Genomic DNA, 21,711 nt, shown 5'->3' on the forward strand with positions numbered 1-21,711 from the left:
TGTACATATTTGTTCTCTTATTTTCTTTTTTTTATTCTTTGTTTTAAACTTTTTCTTTCTTTTCTTTGTTTTTCCTTTTTTTATCATTTTTTTTTATAAATAAATTTTTAGCTTAGGTAAAAAATTAATAAAGTTCACATGTGTTTAAAAAATAACTAGTTAAAGTTAAAAATTAAATCATTTAAAATTAACTAAGTTAAAAGTAATTAATTTTATTATTTCACCTTTAATTTTTTAATTACCAACCCTGCAAATAAGTTACGAGAGTTTGTAGTGCGTTATGATGCAAGTAGGTTTCCCTAAAAGTCGTTGACAAACGTCAACAGACGTGGTAGTAAACGCGTAGTTAGAGAAACTGCGCATTAGCTGAAGCGCACATGCATGCCGTCGGTTAAAGTCTCATCGCGCAAGGTCAACAACCCGTAAGATAGACGTCACACCGCGCGCCGTCACGGCCTCCCCACTCTGCCGGCCACTCGTTGTCAGTCATTCACCTCACGCGAGGCCAGAGGCCGCCAACGCGCACGCTCGCATCGTCTGGGCCTCTTTTCCACTCTCCTCGTAAACAAAAGCCGCGACGACTCAGACGGTCGATATTCGTCGCCATTCGCCACCGCTACGGCCACCGATGCCGCTACCAAAAAGAAACCTGAGAAAGGCCATGTCGTCGATTCTCGTGTGACGCTTTCTCTAGGTCGTAGTACAGTGGCGCCAATGGATCCACATTTGGCGGATCTATTGGCGCCACTGGAATACTGGATCCGTGCCAACCGATCGAGGTGACTCCAAATTGATCAATTAATATTCGCGTATATATATCGCGATTACTTCCATTGTTTTCATATTTTTCAGTATAGAAATCTCTTTGAAACATCATTCAAAAAAGTACATCAGTTAAAATTGAAGTAAATAAATTAAAATTAAATTCTTATAAATATTAATCTTATGTCAAAGCTGATAAAATGAAAATAGCGCAATAAATATAGCAAATGTCAAAATTAAAAAATATTAAAATTGTTAGAATAATTTATACGTAGAAAATTTTTATAGTAATGAATTTATCTGATATTCAGAGGTCTGAAAAACTTTTAAGTTTGTATGTTTTAGTTCAAAAAAGTTTTCGGAAAAAAAACGATTTTTGTCCGTTTTTTTATTGCTATATTTTTTTGTTCTTTCTGGAAAAGAACACTTAGTTTGAGTAATATAATTAAATTCGTAAATATAATTTCGTAAATCTTTAGAACACGCATGTAAAATTCGTCATTTAAAATGTTTACAATTTTACATAACAACAGTTCGCAAAATGTTGAAATGTTTACTATATAATGACATTTTTCAACAATTAAAAATAAAAAAAAAACAAAACCGATTATTCAATGAAAACCATTTCCATGATATGTATAACGCGATCCTTTTTTCAAGGCAAATAAATTAAGTGTTTTAATTTCGATTTGTGTGTTTTACTTTCTGATTATTTGAAATATCATAATTCGCAAAATTTATATGAAAATACATCTGATAATTCTTCATGTATACATTATATTACTTTTTTAATTTTATTTTTGCAAAATTAATAATTTTTCTGTTTAAATTTATCTAGTTTATTAATACATATTGTTTATGAATACATTTATATGTAGTTTATTAATACATGTGTATAAATGACATAATATAATTTAGATTTAAGCGATTTCTGAAACTAAAAAATTTATTATAGTTCTTAAAATATATATTCCACTATTGTTACTATTTGTTGTTAATATAAAATTAAAAATTCATTGTAAAGTAAGCTTTTACATTATTAATGTATAAGAATACTAATAAAATTTTTTGACATAATTTGTTACCAATCACAATAAATGTTCGTATTCCTTAATATTTCTGCTAAATTAAAGTTTGTTATAAAAGTATACTATGTCAAAATGAATTTAACATTTACTCACTTTAATTCTTTTTAATATTATTCTTTTATATCGCAGATAGATTATTAATTTTCCATTTACTATCTATACGCGTGCGCAATATATATTATATTTGATATTTTATATTTTTAATTTACCTTTTTAAAAAAATTATGTATATTATTTAAGATTCCTGACTTCTTAACCGAGGACTCCACGTTGACAATGGCGACGATATCACGGAAAAAATTAGAACAAATAGGTGTAAAACATGACAGACGATGAAATTTTGTCTTGTATGTCATTTCGTTATTATGTATAAATGTATTTTATTATGAAAATGTGACTCGTTTCGTATTTATCAAATTCGTAAAAAAAGACCGCAAGTAAAGTTATCTTTAACTTTAATCTAAAAGAACAAAGTTAAAGAAACGATTCATCAATTTAAACATAACTTTTTTTCTAGGTGTAAGTTAAGGAAATAAAGAATATAAAACATTTTACAGCATTTTACACTTGCTTTATATTACAACTCGTAATACAATTGAACATTCCTCTGTCACATTATATTTATTTATTGAAGTTCTTTTTCTTTGTACAAAAGTTTATGGAAATAGAACGATTGGACAATTTACAATTATCACGAATTATTTCTGCATTATCTATAATTTATCTTGCACGGCTTTTCTTCGATGTATAATTAACAATATAATAATGTAATTCAAGCCGGAAGACAATCACAAATAATTTACAAAATACATAATTATTAAATAAACAAAATAAAATCATAACTTTATTAGACGTTTATATTCATTAATACAGTAATCAAATTCCAGCAACCTATAGTATATATTTCATTGCGTATAATTTATTGCAAATAATTTAGTCACCAAATAAAAAAAGCAAAGTATGATGTATTTTAAATTTCATCTTATATTTCATGCATATCTGCTGTACAACGTTATAATACATAAGCCTGCTTCTTATATTTTCTTCTTTTTCGAAGAAGAGAAAGCGACTTTTCTGGCAAAATACGCTAATTACATTCTGTACATGTGTATGTTTAATTTCAAAAATATTTTTTTCTGATATCACTTCCACATCGCTCTTTCATAATACTCTCACAAAACTATTCTTTATGATCATCTGACAGCATGTGATTTCTGTCTGAAAAATATAACAGACTACTCCAAGCCTGCTACATATTAATTTACTGCAAGAATAAGTTTTGGCAGTTGGCACTTGGCAGGAATGTCTCTAGAAGGCAAAAGTGATGGCCGTTTCATTCCTGCTATTCGTTCATCACATGTGTACCACCTTCGGTGTGCTAAAATGATAATTTGTATTATCACTATATCCATTATTTTATTATATAAGATTAAAAAATTTAGAAAACAAAGAATACGAAACAAATATAAAATCAATAAAATTAAAAATAAAAATCCAACAACTTACAAAAATAAATATTTAGATAATTAAAATATATTTGTATTTCTATATTCGTATTTCTCTAAAATCATTATAACATGAAATTAAAATTCTGTAAAATATATGAAAAAATATATGCTACAACTCTATAAAATTGAAAGACAATTACAAGATTTTATAAAAGTTAATGACATATATTAGACAATTGTAGAATAGAAAACAGATTTTTTTATAAATTTACCTCTTGCCCCACAACCAATTCAAGAGAACACTCGATTGGCTCTGAACATCTCGCGCTATAAACATTCATATTATTAATATGTAATATTTGATAATGTTTATTTTGATTTATTCTACTACTAAGCAAGATACCTACATAGCGTATAATTAGCGTTGACAAGCCTTGCGGCTGCTTCGGGTGGTAATGTGTTTAGAACGTCTCTGTGCGCTAATAAGGACATTTGTTGGGTGTGCCTTAACTCTCGTTCATCCTTTAATCGTACATCCTTTGTATGGCTGACTGAATGTAACTGCGACAATCTAAAGGAAGAACTAGCTTATATCAAGCAACTTGCAATATCAAAGAGCGAAGCATGGGAAATTATATTGAAGGACGTATTTTCCGTTTTTTAACAATTGAGCTTTGCAGGATATTTAAACAATCTATACAAAAGCGCTTCAATTTTTATTGGCTAATAAGATAATAAAACTTCTAGACTACGCTAAACTAGAAATCATCATTTGCATCAGTGGACGAACACATCAGCAATTAGGACGAACAAAAAAATTAGTTTGACGAAAAGCTTTGACTCTCAATTAAGAAAAAAAAACTTTATGTAGCACAATTTAACTCTCTTCAAATACATTATATACATACTAAAAATATTCATATTGCACATTTAACATTTAATAGAATTCTTAATTTACAACTTTAAATGTTATTTTTTTGTATTGGATAAATTGAATTCAAGGATTATGTTTAACAATAAATATTAGAACATAAGTATTCTAAAGTAATAGAGAGAGATATTTTGACCATTGCTGGATCAACACACATTGAACAAGAATGCCTACTACGGTCGTAGCTAGGTCTTCGTGCTTGTATTGTCTTTGTGATTTTATATACTTTCCTCAAGTTCAGTGATAAGTATTCTAATTTTTTTCATAATTTAGACTAAGTATATCTAACTACCTACGTCGATATAGAAATAGTAAATTTCCAATTTCGTGATTATAAAAAGAAGTTTTACTTACTTCAGAGCAAGAGCTTCCTTGTCTTCGATTGGAGTATCGATAGCTTCTTTCGCGATCTCGACTGGTCCTTCGGATTTAGAAGGAGAAGGTTGTTCCACGATAGGTTCTACTATCACTCGAGAAGCCGATGATGAATCTTTCATTGGACTTCCTTCCATGCTACCCACTTTTCTCAGTTCTTCGTTCACCCGAATCGCATTAGATAATCGTAATTGTAACGTATCGCGTTCCTCGAGCAACTGCATTAGTTCGTGAGTCAGCTCCTCGCATCGAACATCTCTTTGATGAAGCATATATAATGCGAGATCCAATTCGCTGGAAGCAGTCTCCTTATTGTCAACAGTTTCAACGGTTTCCGAGCTCTTCGAAGGAGCAGTTTCAACAGTAGATATGTCTTTCTTCAAAGCATGCTGTATCAAATCATGGTCTGAAACCTTTTGTATCAACAATTCTTGCAATCTTCTCATCTCTGTCTCGCTAATCGCTAATGTTTGTCTTAATTCATTCAATTGTTTTTCCTCTTCCGCTGACAATACCAGGAGTTCATCTATACGCACTTCCTTTTCATGGATCTGCACCTTCAAATTATGAAGTTCAGTGTCTTTGATGATGCTCAGCTCAGCCAATCTTCTCTCCTTCTCAGCCAGATCGTCGATTGTATGCATCAACTCATTCTCTTTTTGTTGCAATTTATTGCCTCGATCATTCGCAATCGTCTGTAATTGTTCAAATTGTGTTTTCAAATTCTCGATATCGCTGTCTTTCAATTGAAGCTCTGTTAATAACTTTTGATTCTCCTGCGATAGTTTCTGCTTTATTTCATCGATCTCCAATTCTTTCTTTTGCAATTCCCTATTCAAAAATTCTTCAGCGTCGATACGGATTTGCTCTTTTTCCGAAGTTAGCCTCTCAATCGCGTTTCTGCTTTCTTCAGAGAGCCTCTGGTAATCTTTAGAATGCAGGATCTGCTCTTGTAGCTCCGTGATAGTCGACTTTAACATTTGTACTTCTTGCTCTTTACCATATAATTCTCCCATTAATTTCTGTACAGTCCCGCGCAATTCGAAGTCATCTGATTGTGGCTCCATACTGGCCTGAAGACTCAATTGCGAGTCTTTTTCAGCTATAACGTACTTCAATTCGTTAATCTCTTGTTGCTTTGCATGTAATTCGTTCTGCAACCTAACAATTTCTTCCTGATCGTGCACAGATCTTCGATCTCTGGAGAGCAAACTGACTTCCTCCTTAGAAATGTGTTCCTGATTTTGTTCGTTCATACGTTGTGTCAAAAGATTTACTTGCTCCTGCTTCTCCGTCAAATTTTCTGTAGTTGCTTGTAAAGAAGCTTCTAGTGTAACCTTCTCATTATACAGACAATTGATTCTATCTTGCATCTGCTGGATGATTGTAGGATACGTATTCTCACTCAAAACATATTTCAGATGTTCCAGTTCTTGTTGCTTAGCTTCCATCTGCGCCTTTAGTTCATTTATAGTACTTTGCATTTCCGTGTCACAAGTGTCGTCGTGATCTATTCTGGAAACCGAAAGCTCTGAGGATCTGTCAATCACATGAGAACTCCGTTCGTTGCGCAATCTCTCCAGTTCAGCTCGTTTATCGTTCAGTTCTTGATTTGTAATTTCTAATAAAGAATCTTTATCACTTATCATGATTTTAATATCTTCCAGATCATTCTCTTTAGCACACAATTGTGTACTTACGTAATGCAACTGCTCGGTTTTCTCACGTAAATCATGTTTCAAAGCACTTATTTGCTCTTTGTTACTTTCTAATTGAGCTTGATACATTTCTGTTTCCTGATCGTATTGCAATAAGATCGAGTCTTTCTCTGATTTTAAAACATGAACTTCTTGTTCCAAACTGTGAATACGTGAGCTATACTCTTGCAGGTCAACTGTAGATGCTTCCGTGGCATTCAATCGGTTCTGTAAACGTTGAATGTCCGCTAAGCATCTTTCCACTTCTGCCGCGAGTTTCGTCTTTTCTTCTTCATATTGTATCAATTCCTGTTGTTTTTCCCGTAATTTTTCGTTCATTAAATTCATATCAGTTTGAGTAGTTCCTATTATTGAATTTCGTTCTGTTAAATCTTCCTTTAAATATGCAATTTGTTGCTGTTGCATCTCTAACTTAGTAGCGCAATCTCGTAGTTTCAAAGTGTATTCATCGACTGTCGATTGCAATGCAGTTAACTTCTCCGTTAAATCACGCAATTCCTTAGTTTTTCCTTCAATTTCAATCGCGTGTTTCTGAACCAATTCTTGGGTAGCCTCACTAACGATGATATTTACAGTTTCCATACTCCTTTGTTGTATTAGCTCATGCTCCTTTTCACTGAACGCTTGCTTCAAGGTTCCTAGATTTTGTTTCTTCTCATCCAGTTCTTTAGTCAAGTTTTGTATTTCCGATTGTAGCATTGCTTCAGCTTGTTGTCTTTCTACGTACTGAACTTGAAGCTCTTGCTTCAGATCGGCGACTTCTTGAACTCTAGCATTAAGCAGCTCCGTAACTTCCGTTAGAGATGCATTGACAGCAGAAAGCTTTTCTTCAGAGTTCATCAAAGCGTTGCTTTCCAAAACTTTTCTTTCTTCTAAAGCTGTCTGTAGATGATTTATCTCCGTTTCTAATCTATCTACCTTCTCCGAAAATTCAATTTTAAGGAGATCATTATTTTGCCGCGTTGCTGTCACTTGATCATTCGCATCTATCAAACTTTGCTCATACTGTTTTCTCAGAACATCATACTCTTGTTTGCCTTTGCTTAAAGCGCTTTGAAGCTGAACATTTTGGTTGTTCAAAGCGTTTAACTTCTCCATAAGTTCATTAGTGTTACTGTTATCTTTTGGCTCCAAATTCGCCATTGCCGCTTTTTGTTCTTCTAAAAAGTGCTGCAATTGTTCATTTTCCGCTGCGAGTGCCTCTAACTCATCCTTCAAATCGTCTATTTCTTCCTTGTACTTCTTCGATATCACTTCGAAGTCGTCATTAGATTCCGCAGATCTTTTCTGAGGCTGACTGTGTGTGGTAGCTTTATCAATATCAAAAGATGACGGATCACTCTGATCTTCATGCCGCGAAGAAGTGATATCTTCTATACTAGTCGCATTTTCCTGTAATCGCCACTCTAAGGATTGTACTTTGTTACCCAGTTCCTTATTCTGAATACGCAATACTTCAATTTCCATGTCCTGTCTCTCTTTCATCTCCATATACCTCTCGTTAGCCGACACTACTACATCAAGTCGTTTTAGCAAAGCCTCTTTCTCAGCAATAATATTTTTCTTTTCATCTTTAACTTCATTAAGATTTTTTTCCAAACTAGCAATTTGCGTCTTCAGCTCTTCTTCGATTGCCGTATCCAAATTGAAAAAGCTGTCAGTCTGTTTTTGCGTTTTTAATTGTTGCTGCAAACCCTCCATCTGCACTTTATATTCTTTCAATTTCTTTATTAATTTACCGCTCTTCACTTGTGCTGCTTTGTTCTCATCGACGATCTTAGCGTTCTGCGCTTCTAAATCTTTGATTCTATTTTCTAAATCTTCTACTTTTGCTCGCAATTGCATTTCGGCGCTCAATGTCATTGTGCTAAGATGTTGACTACTAACAGCTAATTGGACGTTCTCTGCATTCCAGCCCCAAGGTTCCTCATCCACATTGAGATTTTCAGAACCGTTGTCCCAACCTGAACCAATATCTAACTGAAACTCTTGCGATATTTCACTTTCAATAGGAACTTGTGCTGCTTGTACATATTCTTGTTGGCTAATCGGTTCTTCGACAGCCGCAGGAACTTGATCTAATTCTTGTTTAATGCTTGATTTTTCCATAGAAGTAAACTCCTTTAAGCTGTCTCCGTATATCTTTGATTCTTGGAGATTCTGTTTCGAATCGTCTAAAGCTTGCTTGAGATTCGTAATAAGTACTTGGGCTTGATCCCTTTCTCGCAAAACATTCTCTAATTCAACTTGTAGATTACGCTGACTCACAAGTGATTCCTTCAGTTCTTCCAAGGATCGCGTCAAGTCATTCACTTGCAGCTGTAACAAATCTCTCTCTGTGGTAGTCGCAGAAATACGTTGTTCCCACTCTTGTATTAAATCATTGTCAGCACTTCTCGCTTCTATTTCCAGATTATTAATCTGAAATTTATACGATTCGACTTGCTGATCTCGTTCCGTAGTTAATGCTTCTACAGTTTCTTTCATAGAAGTCAGCTCTGTTTTTATCGCAGCGATTTCTGTATCCTTAAGTGAGATTTCTGTTCGCAAATCGGTTTCTATATCTATATATTGCTGCAATTGCGAATTCATCTGAAGAATTATATTATTTAATTCCGCATTCAATGAATCCACCTGCGCATTCTTTTCAGAAAGAAGTTTTTCGGTCTTTTTCAATTCGCTTTGCGAATCTTCAAATTGATTTTGTAATTCGTGAACACGTAATTTCTCTGCTTCTATATTATTAAGTAAAAGATCCATTTCTTTCATATGTTCAGAACACTGACCCTGTTTCTCATTTAATAAACTTTGCAATCTTTCTATTTCATTATTATCCAACGTATCTTTATCCGAAGCAACGGCTGCATCAAAAACTTTTGCAGAGCCAAACAATTGTGAAGCCTCATCTTGCTTCTGTTGATTTTCGACAGTAGAAGTTACAACTTCTCCAGGAATTTCAACTTTGTATTCAGCGTTTTTATGCTTGTAATCTTTCAATTCAGCCTCTAATTCCGATACTCTCAGTTCACTTACAGCTTTTTCCGTTTTCAAAGAATCGATCTCTTGTTGCAATGTATTCGTTTGATCCATAAGTGACTGATTAAAGCGCTCTTGAGCAGTTTGCATCATCATATTATTGTATCTTTGAGACTCATCATGAAGTAACACGATATTGCCATACGAATTGGCTAATTCGTTATTCAGATTTTCAATTTCCGCTTGGCGCTCTTGTAGACGCGCTTCTAATGCTTGCACCAAATTTTGACATTGCTCGGTATGGTCACAATGCTGCGCAATCCGTGTGTCATCTTCTCTTAATTCACTTTGTTCCGGGACCGGTGTAGATGCAGTCATAGATGCCACAGTCGCGATCTCTTTCTGTAACTGCTCGATTAGCACACGACGTTCTTCCGATTTCTTCTCAGCATTTTCTAGTTTCTCGTCAATCTGCGTTTGTTTGGACACCAACAGGCCATTCTCTGCCTTCAGATTCTTTATTGTGGCAAGCTGTTCCACATATTCAGTTTCCATTACTTGCATGCGCACGCTCAATTCCCGGGCTTGCTCCTTTACTTCATCGAGAATTGCTTGTTTCTGTTCATCCTCCTTGCTCGCAGTTTTTTTGTAGAATTCATATTCTTTGGCAATATTCTCCTTTGCTGTTTTCTCTGTTAACACTTCAAGAGAAATGCGATCTATCTCTGCGCGTTGCTTTACGATTTCCTCGTCCATCTCCGAAACGTGCTCCATTAACATTGTAATTTTTTCTTTCAAGCTGATTGATTCCTTCTCAAACCTCTCTGAATTTGCAAGAATATCTGCGGTATCATTCTTCGCTTGTAATAATTTCTCCTCTAAATCATGAATTTTGTTGTCTTTTTCCCGCATGGAAATCTCGACTTCTTGGATCTGTTTGTTTTTAACTTCCTTTTCATCTTTTTCTGTTGTCCATTTCTCTTCCAATTCAGCAACACGCGCTTCAAGTTCTTGACATGCTAGCTTCTTTTTATTAAACGTTGCCACAATTTTCTTCATCTTTTCGGATTGCGCCTGTAACTTATTTTCCGATTCTAAAAGTTTCTGTTCCAAATCTACAACTTTACTCTCCAAAATAGTCTTCGTCTCTTCTGTGACGTTTTTACCGAGTAACTCCTTTTGTTCCAATTCGGTTTTCATAGCTTCATTTTCCTGTGTTTTCTCAGCTAGTTCCTCAATAACATCTTCCAATCTTCGATTTAACATCGCTATATCCTCCATATGCTTAGTTTTAAGCCATTCCATTTGCTTATACTCATTCGTTAGCTCTGATTGCACTTTCTCAGCGTATGTAGTTTGATTGTCCAAAATCGTTGTGAGTTCCCAAATTCGCTTTTCAGCTTCAGTTTTATCGCCCTTGAGTTCTTCAATTTGTGCGTTTAATTCCTTCTTAGCCGCAAGCAAACTATCAATTTCCTGTTCTTTCTTAATCAATTCATCTCTAAAGTTCTCGTCACGTTTTGACATATCCTCAATTTTTTGAGATAATTCGCTATTTTCCCTCAAGACTTCTTCATGTTTATTTTGTAATTCAATGTAGCTTGTTTCTTTATCTCGCAAATTCTCCAATATTTCTTTAAATTCTGCTTCAGGCTTTACAGATTGTTCTAAGACTTCAGTAATTTTGCTAATATTATCTTTAAGAATATAAACTTCTTCTTCCTTCTCCTTCATTATATTACGAAGTGTTGCAATTTCTCCCAATGATGATGATAAAGCAGCTTCGTTTTCTTTAAGTTTAATCGAATAATTATTCAACTCATCTTGTAAACTGTCTATAGTAATCATTCCATTTTGCAATTGTGCATATTTGGTGTGCAATTCTTCATCTTTCTTTTCAATTTCGGCTTTCAAATCTATAATTTCTTGTTCTTTCACAGTTACATTCGCCATTTCATCTCGTAATTTTGTTTCGAGGGAAACTATAGTACCTTGAAGATGTTCTTGTAGAGTACCAGTCGTTACATCCTTTTCTTTTATTACTTCTAACAATTCCTTGTTACCATTCTCTAATGTTTTAAAGGCTTCTTCTATAGACGCTTTTCCTTGCTCCAACGCTTGCATTTTTTCTTGCATGTCATCGTATTTGAATCTCCATTCTTCTGCGGTAACAAACATATCCTTCAATTCACGTTCTAAACTCTCCAATTTTGCACCTGATGCTTCATACTCTAGTAATTGTTCAGTTTTCTTTTGCAATTCTGCCCCCATACTCTCCAGTTTCATGTTCATCTCTTCTATCTGATTTTTATACTCTACAATTAATACCTTACTGTTCTCCAATTCTTTCTCTAAAGATGCTACAATTACAGTTTGTGATTCCTGGCAAGTAATATCCTCCGCCTTCCGTATTTCCGAAATTTCGTCAGATGATTTCTGTAAAAGAATGCTGATTTGCTCATGTAACTCCTGTTTCTCTTGAGCAATGTTCTCCTTTTCTCGATTCAATTTCTCGATTTTATCAATGAGCTCTAATCTTTCTTTGGAGAAATCGTCCCAAGTCATGTGTTCCAGTTTTAAATCCAACTCTTCTTTCTCTCTAGTAATTTTAATTAAATCTTCTGTTTGACTATTGATACGTTCTTCAAGTTGTGCAATCGTCATTGTCATCTGCGCATTTTCTCTCTCCAATGTCGCGAGTTTAGATTTTGCATCATCAGTTTCGCATGATGTTACATTAACCGAATGTTCAATTGAAGTATTCCGCAATTGTGTCACTTCTTTTTCAAGGACCTGTTGCCTTTCTATTAAAGCAGTAATTTGATCAGCAGATTCTATCATTTGAATTGACATTTGAGAAGTATGAGATGACTCCATTTGAAGACGTTCCTCCAATTTCGTGCGATTTATAACTAATTCAGTATTCTCCGCTGTCAACATTTCTATACGATCATGTAACCTGTTGTTTTCCTCGGTAAGGTCCTCTATTTGTAGTTTAAGTTGAGAAATCTCTCCCATTAAATTATCATTTCCTTGAGTAAGTGTCTCAATCTGCAATCGCAAGCTACTATCATCTTTAAGTGTCTCTAAACTATGATCTCTCTTAGAGACGTCCAGTTGAGCGCTGCTTTCCATTTGATTTAATCGCTCTTCCAGTTTTGTTAATTTAATGACAAGGTCGTTATTCTCTTGAGTAAGTAGTTCAATCTTTGTTGGACTCTCGTGGTGTTCTGGGATACGCTCAAAAGATTCCGTGGAACCTGTGTCAGATGATCCTTTTTCTTCAATCCTACTCAACTTCATGGTCAAATCACTGTTCTCTTGCGTCAATTGCTCGATTTTTTTTATCAACTCATTGCGATCTGTATCGTTTATAGTTTCAAAAGATTCTGTGGAACCAGCATGTGAGCCATCCTTCTCCTCCAGCTTCGATAACTTTAGAGTTAATTCATTATTCTTCTGTTCCAAATCCTCAATTTTTTTCAACAGATCATTTCTATCGTTCATTTGAATAGCTTCAAAAGATTCCGTGGAACCAGTATCCGAAGCACCCTTCTCCTCCATTTTATTCAACTTGCTGTATAATTCTGAATTTTCCTGCGTCAAAACATCAAGCTTCTTTAGAAGCTCAAGATGTTCAATCTCAAATTTATTCTCATTCTGTTCTTTATGTGCTGTTTCCAATTGCTCCTCTAACTCAACAATCTTCATTTCTGCAGTTACTCTGAGATTTTCAGATTCCGCATTCTCAGCTTCTAGAGCTAAAATCTCTTGCTTCACCGTATGAAGTTCTGTAAAAAGATAGGCAAGTTTATAAATTTATTCCAACAAATTATTGCATCAATCAATTCTTACTAGTTAATAATATTAATATATGTATAAAATGAGCGATTAAATAAAAATTTATATACATATATAAAATTAGGAGTTATTAACATTATTATACAATAATTAATATTTCACAAAAAAAAAAAAAAACAGAACAGCTCATTATTTAACGATCTATTAGAATATATAACATATTTTCATATTTAAAATATTTAAACCAACATACAAATATATCATATTCTGTATAAATTAATATGATGAATTACCTTGCGTTAGATCTAACTTTTGGTTTTCTAAGATGGCGATTGCATCAATATGCATCTGTATCTCTTTTGTCTGAGATGAAACTTTACTTTCCAAGTCAGCAACACGTTCTTGCCAATCTCCTGCTGAGGCTGTGCAGATCGTATAATTTGCCGATAACATACGTGCAACTTCATTTTCGTTCATAATAAGCGCAGAGTAAGCAATTGTTAAGTGCTAAGCTCAGCAAAAATCCCTTTTAATGCAATTGATAATTGTATATTATTTGTCCCAAAAAATCATAAACAATCAGCAGATTCTTAGATTCTTGCCTAAAGTAATATATGTAATTCATCCTTCAATATTTTTATAAAAGAAATCTCCCTAAAATTCTCAAATACTAAATAAAATAATATAAACAAATTTAAAAAAACTCAACATATCTTTACATATATTTATGTTTATATACGATATTGAATAGTTATATATGTCATCTTATTGAGATGACATCTCCTTATATTTTTTAATTAAAAACACAATATATTGATATCCACTGATAGTATTATTTTTGGAACATTTTTATATTTAAAATAAAATATTCTTCTCTTTCGATATTCACTTAAAGCATTGAATAGTATAGAAAGCCAGAAATTATGTATTTCATTCAATTTACTTTATTATGTTTAACTGTTAACATCATATAAACCAATCCAATCATGTATATTATTCAAAAATTATTAGTCATACGTATAAAATATTTTCAATCATTTTAATAAAAGCATATAATAATAGCAATAACAAAAAAGAATGTCACAAATAATTCAAAATATTACAATTGCAATTCATGCATTTAATCAATTATTCCATGTAAAATGAAAAAACGTACGTGGGATAAATATGAAGAATAAATCTACTTCTATGAATAAATGCGCAGCAAACTTTGACAAGTAAAGTAGGTACCATGTTATATTCAGATTATCAAGAAATATTTCAGATATCATTGATTAGTATTTTTCGTAAATGTTTCTATAATTGAAGCATGACAAAACAAGATAGATTCCATCACCAGAAAACATTGAGAAGTGTTGTTTTCCATTTTTTTTACGTAAACTCGTAAATAAGAATCACGCAATTAATATTTTATTGACTGTATTCCATGTTTGTGAAATTAATTATTACTATAGTCTACTTGAATATTACAGTATATATATCTTTGTTTTATTATAAAAAATATATACATGTATTTACAACAATTAGGACGAATACTTTTCATTCATAGAGGAAACAGGGCTGGAAAACAGGCTGTCCCGATAAAAAATATTAACACAGATCGTATTAAAAATCCGACAATATAACTAGGACAACGGAAACGTCGGCGATAAAACGTTTGTCCTGGTTCCTACCTTTAAGCTCGTCAAAGTCTACCAGACTCAGCTGAAGGTTACCTTTCTCCTCCTCCAACAATGCCACTTGATTGACCAATTTAACTAGTTCAGCATTTGTATCGGATATCTAATAGAACACACATATTACAATTTTTGTAGCAAAAATTAATAAGCGTATATGATATACCCAATTGATTAATATTTGATGTTCACAAGTAATATTGATCAATTGCATTTCCAATTAAATATTTAGCAAAATTATTCTGTGGAAAATGAAGAAAAAAAAAATATATATATATACACACTTAGTTTAATTATCGTCGATAACTTTAAATATTAAATGTGGAACTTGTGAAAATGTAAACTAAACAATGTATAAACGGCAAATACTTGGCAAATGCTTTGAGCCATCTTCAGCTTAGCAAGAGCCGAAACGTTCTGTATTAAATTTATAAGAAAATTTTACATTTGATTACTCAATTATTTAAGATTTTCTTACGCGCACTGTTTACCGCGCTTGACTCGTATTATACATTGTTTAGTTTAAATATTAAAATCTACACAGAATATTCCATCAAGTTCTTACCATTTTGAAGTTTTCTAATTGCTTCTGCAAATTTTTTACTTTGCTTCTGTGTTGGGCCTTTAATTTAATCATGCTTTTATTTAAATCTTCTAATTCCTTTGTTAATTTTATTACTATATCTTCTTTGGATACTGCTTGTTCAACTGACAATCTAGCTGCAATGTCATTCTTTTCCGCTTCGAGTTCATGCACTTGCTTTTCAAGATCAATAATTTTGTTGGAATGTTCTTCGTTCTTAAATGACAATTCAGCTACTTGCTTCTGCAGTTCAGTCTTTGATTCTTCTTCTAATAATTTATTTGATTGTTTAAGTTCTTCTATCAAATTGTCGAGTTCTGCTATTCTGTTGTCTTTCTCGATGATCGCATCATTATTGTGAACCGATTTACTAATAATAATCTTATCCTGCAACTCGGCAATATTTTTCTGTAATTCATATTTCTCATCCAGAAGCTGTCGATTATTTTGTTCCAATTTCTCTATCCTAAACTGTAAATCTTCGACTGCCGGAGGTGTTACTACACCGGTACCAGATTCTAATTGAAATATTCTTTCTTTGGCTCTCGCCAATTTCATTTCGTAATCTCCCAACTGCTGAAGAAGATTGTCGTTCTTCAATTTTAATGATGATTCGACAAGAATAAAATTTTCCTGCATTGATTTCATCGCATCTTTCGTTTCCGCTAAAGTATCCATAGTGGAACGCGAGAAATCCGCACTTACTGATTCAGCTATTTTCTGTTCTTGAAGTTGCTCTTCAAATCTAAAAAGAATAAATAGGAAAACATGAAATCTATAAATGCCATTCTATATGTATAAAAAACAACTATCTTATACAATATTATATTATAATACAAATATTTAACATATTTTAATTATAATAAAATAATACATGTATTAATTGATGAAAACTAAATAATATTCTGTTTGCGACTTTTATTAGTAATATGTAAGTGTTTATTCATTACTCGAATATCGAAGTTTGTTTTTTTATAAGTTTGAAGTAAATAAAATAATTAAGAATCCCCCAAAATATGTTAATGTAGGAAGAGATGGATTAATAGCGACAATATGCAAATAAGCTTGGAATATAATTTTGTTCAAGTTCAATAAAAGATTCACATTGTAAATTGAAACGCGTATAGAATTCCATAGAAAAGATATAATGTACTGTGTAAGCTAACATAAATTTGTAGGTTATACACCCAGTTTGGATCAAGGGAGAGTTTTTTCATTCCCTATGACATCACATTTGAAAGATACCACTTCGGCTCTAACAACACATTAGTGACTCAATTGCTGATGGACTGAAGATGACAGAATGTGTATTAATTATAAAATGTGAAATTCTGTAACACGATACGCTGATGGCTCAAAGGTGAACCAAAACTTTTGGAACAATGTAAAGCAAGAAAAATATATTGGATGAAATCCATGTAATTGCACTCGGATAACCGCGCTGCACCTTCATTTATCCATCTCTTTCTACTTTGAAATAAATGTTACTTAGTTTTATAGCATAACAAAAATATATTACCTATTGACTGTGTGCTCCAAATCCGATATCCTATTATCTCTTTCCTGCAGTTGTTCCAAAAGACTGGCATTCTTATTTTTCAGAGACATTTCGATCAAGATAAAATTTTCTTGCATCGTTCGCATTTCGTCTTTCGTATCTTCGAGAGTATCCAACGTCGTTTTACCCTTCTTGGAAAGGTCTGCAGACATAAGAGTAACTGCTTTCGTTTTGGAATCAATGACAGAATCCTTCTCTTTCAAATTTTCTTGAAGATCCAGAATAGTAGCTTCTAGCTCGATGATTTTACTATTAAGTTCCATAATTTTTTTCTCCTTTTCTTGAATGTTTTGAATTTGAACTGGTGTCATTACCTTAAACAAAAAAAAGCATAAATTTTATAGTGCCATTGCAAAGTTTTACATGTAATTAATTATTCTTTTCGTTTTACATTCTTTAAAGATATTATAGAAAATCATTTAAAGAAATAAATTATATATATTAATAGAATTGATAAAGAACTCACATCCGAAGTGATAACAAGAGGCCTAATTGGTGTGATAGCTAATTGATCCTTGTGTTCTGCTGCTGCTAAATCTGTTTCATCCAATTGTTGTCTGATAGCTTCCACTTTCTCTTCCACTGCTCGTTTAGTTTCTGTTAATTCTTTGTTGCGTTGCTCGAACACTTTCCTATTTTCTGCCAATTTTCGTTGAAGTAAAGAAGATTTTGCTTTTGGGGTTTTTGCTTGACTGATGTCATCAATTGTATCATCTGTTACATCCATTGTTGTAGATTCAGTCTTATGTAAATGCATTGTATCTTTAGATGATGAAGCTCCTTCTTTACTACGACGTGATAGCTTGGCTCTGGATTTGATTTTTGACAATCTTCGTGCATATTCCTAATACATAAACAAAAAATCAATATATTCTAAGATACAAAACAATAATAGATTTTAATATCATACTTTTCTTATTTTCTAGTAACTATTAAACAAAATGTTACTATTATTTGTTACTATTAGAAAGTTAAGTATTCAATAAAATATGTTAAATATTCTTAAATATAATCATTTATTTACATTCTTAAGATTTCTTAAATTTTCCCATTTTTACTCACTAATAATTCAAAAAGATATATTGTGTAAATATTAAACGAGAAACAATCTCTTGGTTGATTGTGCAAATTTATATGTCAAAAGATCGAGCTGCTGAAATATATTAATAATTTATATTACCTGGACTTCCTCCTCCTTTCTCTTTAAAGTTTGTTGATTCCTCATCATGATTGCCTTGAGGGATTCTAATTGATTTTTATTCTGCTCGCATGTCTCTTTTGTATGTACCACAGCCTCAGGAGGGCCACCCTCCATTGCACCTGATGAGTCTTCAGACGTACCCCACATTATGCACTGCACAAATAGAAACAACATAAACCACTGCATTATCTATTTTCAAACCTAACTGTGAATACACTCTGACAAGGAACAACTGGTAAAGTTAATGGCAGTGAAAGTTTTTCTAATATAGCAAGATAAAATATTCCAGTAAGATAAAGTCGCCCATTGCTCCCATTTTCCAGATCTAATTGGATAAGGTCTAGACTAAGTAACCTAATTACATTAAGTCTCAATGCAGATCAGACTTTTTACATTCCTCCTCATTTCTACACGATTCTCGGCCTAGGCAACATCATGTATCTTTTCTATTCTTTATTCTGAAAGTGTCAACAATTATAATAGCATTGTAGAAAAAATGTAAGTGTCATATATTAATATCATTAAATATTATTATTAATAATTATATTAATATTATTAAACACTTTATTAATATCATATTCTGATATTAATAAACATATTATGTACAAGATTTCATACAGCACAGAAAAATTGTAACAACATTATAAAATGTTGCGACAATATTGCTACAACAATGGTAAAATGTCTATCTTTAAAAATATTGCAATATATTTTAATGTTTTTGATAATATTTTAGTTATCATTATATTAATATTTTGATACATGTACTCAGGAACATACATTCCTAAATTATTTTTCGCACTTGAAAATCATTTTACTGTTAAAACGCATATCTTTTTTTTTTTTTTTTTTTTTCATCTTTGAACTCAATTTTGGCAATTTACTCTTTCAAATAATCATTTTATTAAAATGTGAAGAATTTCATAGTGCTACATGATTTTTATTCTATTTTATATGGATTTTAATTACGAGTAGAACTCTGTGCACTCGTGTGATAACAGTAGTGCATACTAATCGCAGATAAAGCATAGATTATTGGCTACGTTTAGCAAAAAAAGCAGCTTTGCAAAATTCTTTCATATGATTGATTTATACGTTCAGATTCCTCAGAAACCAAGAGCAAGAACTAATCATATTAAAGAATCTTACAATTACAAAGCAGTTTTCTGATGAACAAAGCCATTATTTTTCACAATTTTTGAATCATTGCTACAATATTGCATTACAATAAACAATGTTGCTGTAAGCTTCTATACTGTATGAGATATCTCAGAATTATATCCTATAACTTCTCTTATTGTTCATTATGTCTGTATTAATTCATAATTTCATTACTTTGATAGAACTTAATTAATTTTCCAATTTCTTATCTGTTGACCACAAGAAAACATGCAAAAAATAGGCTAGTCATACTTAATCAAATTTTAAATGACTCAAAAACAAATAAATAAAGATTCATATAAATAATATTAAATTAAAACTCTTTTGAAAGAATTAGAACTTTTATTACGGTGATATAATATCATCACTCCAAAAATATCTATTTTCAAATAATAAAAACAAATTCAGTTGGAGTTCAGAATATAAGTTTTATTCCTATACTGTATTTCTTTTTTTACTTAAAAAAAAATAGAATAGAATACCACACATTAAATTTAAAAAAATTAATTTGATACCTTTTTTATTATCTATATTATATAGAAATAATTGTTTATTAAATTATTTAAATAAATTTATTGACGTTACAAATATTATCATGTCATTTAATATTTTTTTCTTAAGTGATGTTAGGTAAAAACTTAATGTTATATATGTAAAAAAATCCAAATTTTATTTTTAAAATCATATTTATATGCATTTATTATGTTTACAATCACAATGTAATATATATATATATATATATATATATATATTTATTTATTTATTTATTTATTTATTTATCTATTTGTCATACATTTCTATTGTTTACTTTGTATTAGTTACTTTATATTGTTAATTCAAATTGTTTACTTTAGTTTGTGTTGTTTTCTTTGTATTATGCACTTGTAATAACTATACTATTTCTAGATAAAAAAAGTAGATGCAAGTGTAGAGACAAGAATTTAAATGACTAGAATGTTTTGATATATTTTTAAATTTCCTAACAAAACAAAGCAATCTCTATTATATATATATATTGAGGACAAAAATACAACAAAGAAAAGATAGAAAACAACAGTATAACATAAAATAAACTAATTTGTAAAGGAATATGCATATTACTTTTGTCAATTAACATAAAATCGTAAATTTTCACTAGTCATTGCTAGTTGCAGAATCGAAATTGGCAGAGAAGTTGACATTGCAAAATTTAAAAAAATGTAATTATAAATTTTAAGACAAAGTCGCGACGTGACGAGGCGTGCAACCTCCAAATCCTTGCAGATCGGAAATACGTGTAACGTGAAACCGTTCGGCTATCTGGAACGGACGTATAGGCTTCATCGAACACGTAGCAAAGTGACGTAATGCACGCGGCAGACGCACGTGAAGGAGAGCCTGCCATTTCTCGAAGAGGACCGGTACTGGCAGGTGTTCGCGGACGTGATCGGGAACGTTGCCCAAATCCTCAATACGATATGTTTACGTACCTCCGGTTTAGCGTTGCACGAACTGTCAGGAAGGTAACACGTCGCCACTCATAATTAGGTCGCCCTGTCGCCGATCGCAGATCCTCAGCACTATAAGTGAGCGTATGTCAGACACGCATAGACACGACCAGGACAGTTCGTAGATACGCGATAGCAAGTGCTGACGACGGAAATTCTACGTGAACTCGCGACGACACCAACCCAACATCGTGATCGTCGCCGTCGTGCTATGTTTCTCACGACCGGAAATATCGTTGGAGGTACCGCCGCGCGTGCCACACCGTAGCAAGTACTGATAACTTTCAAAGGAGTATAATCACAGTCGATAAATTATCGATGATAAATAAAAAGGAAAATCTTTATCTTTTAATGGTAATAATGTTTTATAGTTGAACGAATAAATGGCTTATAGAAATACGTATCCGTCGATAAATCATGCTTTTATGGTAAAAAGTGGGAACATTTATTAATAATCACCTTGTATATTGTGTATGTACATAATACAAAGTATAATTATTTGTGTATCATCTAAACAATAATCTATATCATCACAAATTTAGATTTCACTGATAAAAGTTACATTAAGATTAAATTAAATTAAAAGTTAATTTTAAAAAGCATTATTTAATTAAATTAAAAGTAGTTTTTTAAAGTTAAATTATTTAAAACTTTATAATATAAATCATAAACAAATTTTTAATAATTGATTTGTAAATAAAGTTTATATGAAGTAATAAAGAAATATTACGTAAATTTGCGTTTAAAATTTTTTTCTTTTTACGCGAACTATAAGATCATTTTTGTCTTTAATAGTATCGTCTATAATATTATTGACAATAATAATTAAATTACCCATAATTTAATTACTTTTTTCTGTAATGTGCTAATCAGTTTGTAATAATTTACATTGCTGAATTTTAACATTGTCCACATGAAAAAGATTTTGTATATAAAACGTAAATAA

General features: G+C 31.9%; 1 protein-coding gene and 1 long non-coding RNA gene across 4 annotated transcripts; one reads left to right on the forward strand and one right to left on the reverse strand.

Moving 5' to 3' along the window:
* The first annotated feature begins 146 nt into the window (after window positions 1-146).
* LOC120356914 lies at window positions 147-2,809 on the forward strand. The gene is made up of 2 exons (XR_005574131.1): window positions 147-779; window positions 2,091-2,809. It is a non-coding gene; the product is annotated as an uncharacterized LOC120356914 (long non-coding RNA).
* Window positions 2,457-21,006, reverse strand: LOC105194330 (protein lava lamp). 3 transcript variants are annotated; one of them, XM_011159198.3, is made up of 11 exons: window positions 20,748-21,006; window positions 18,097-18,270; window positions 17,383-17,760; window positions 16,878-17,230; window positions 15,341-16,103; window positions 14,773-14,881; window positions 13,393-13,521; window positions 4,584-13,089; window positions 3,706-3,869; window positions 3,571-3,625; window positions 2,457-3,228 (listed from the first exon to the last, which is right to left on the reverse strand). In XM_011159198.3, exons 2-11 carry the CDS (start codon window positions 18,262-18,264, stop codon window positions 3,204-3,206), a joined length of 10,650 nt encoding a protein of 3,549 aa, XP_011157500.2. In that variant the 5' UTR covers window positions 18,265-18,270; window positions 20,748-21,006; the 3' UTR covers window positions 2,457-3,203. The 3 variants fall into 3 exon arrangements, with proteins under 3 accessions (XP_011157500.2, XP_011157501.2, XP_025988049.2); XM_011159199.3 differs by having other exon boundaries at window positions 14,815-14,881; window positions 20,748-20,978; XM_026132264.2 differs by lacking the exon at window positions 20,748-21,006 and having other exon boundaries at window positions 18,097-18,318.
* Between the last annotated feature and the right edge of the window lie 705 nt (window positions 21,007-21,711).

The sequence above is a fragment of the Solenopsis invicta genome, chromosome 1, assembly GCF_016802725.1.
Source record: "Solenopsis invicta isolate M01_SB chromosome 1, UNIL_Sinv_3.0, whole genome shotgun sequence".
Classification (NCBI taxonomy): Eukaryota; Metazoa; Arthropoda; class Insecta; order Hymenoptera; family Formicidae; genus Solenopsis; species Solenopsis invicta.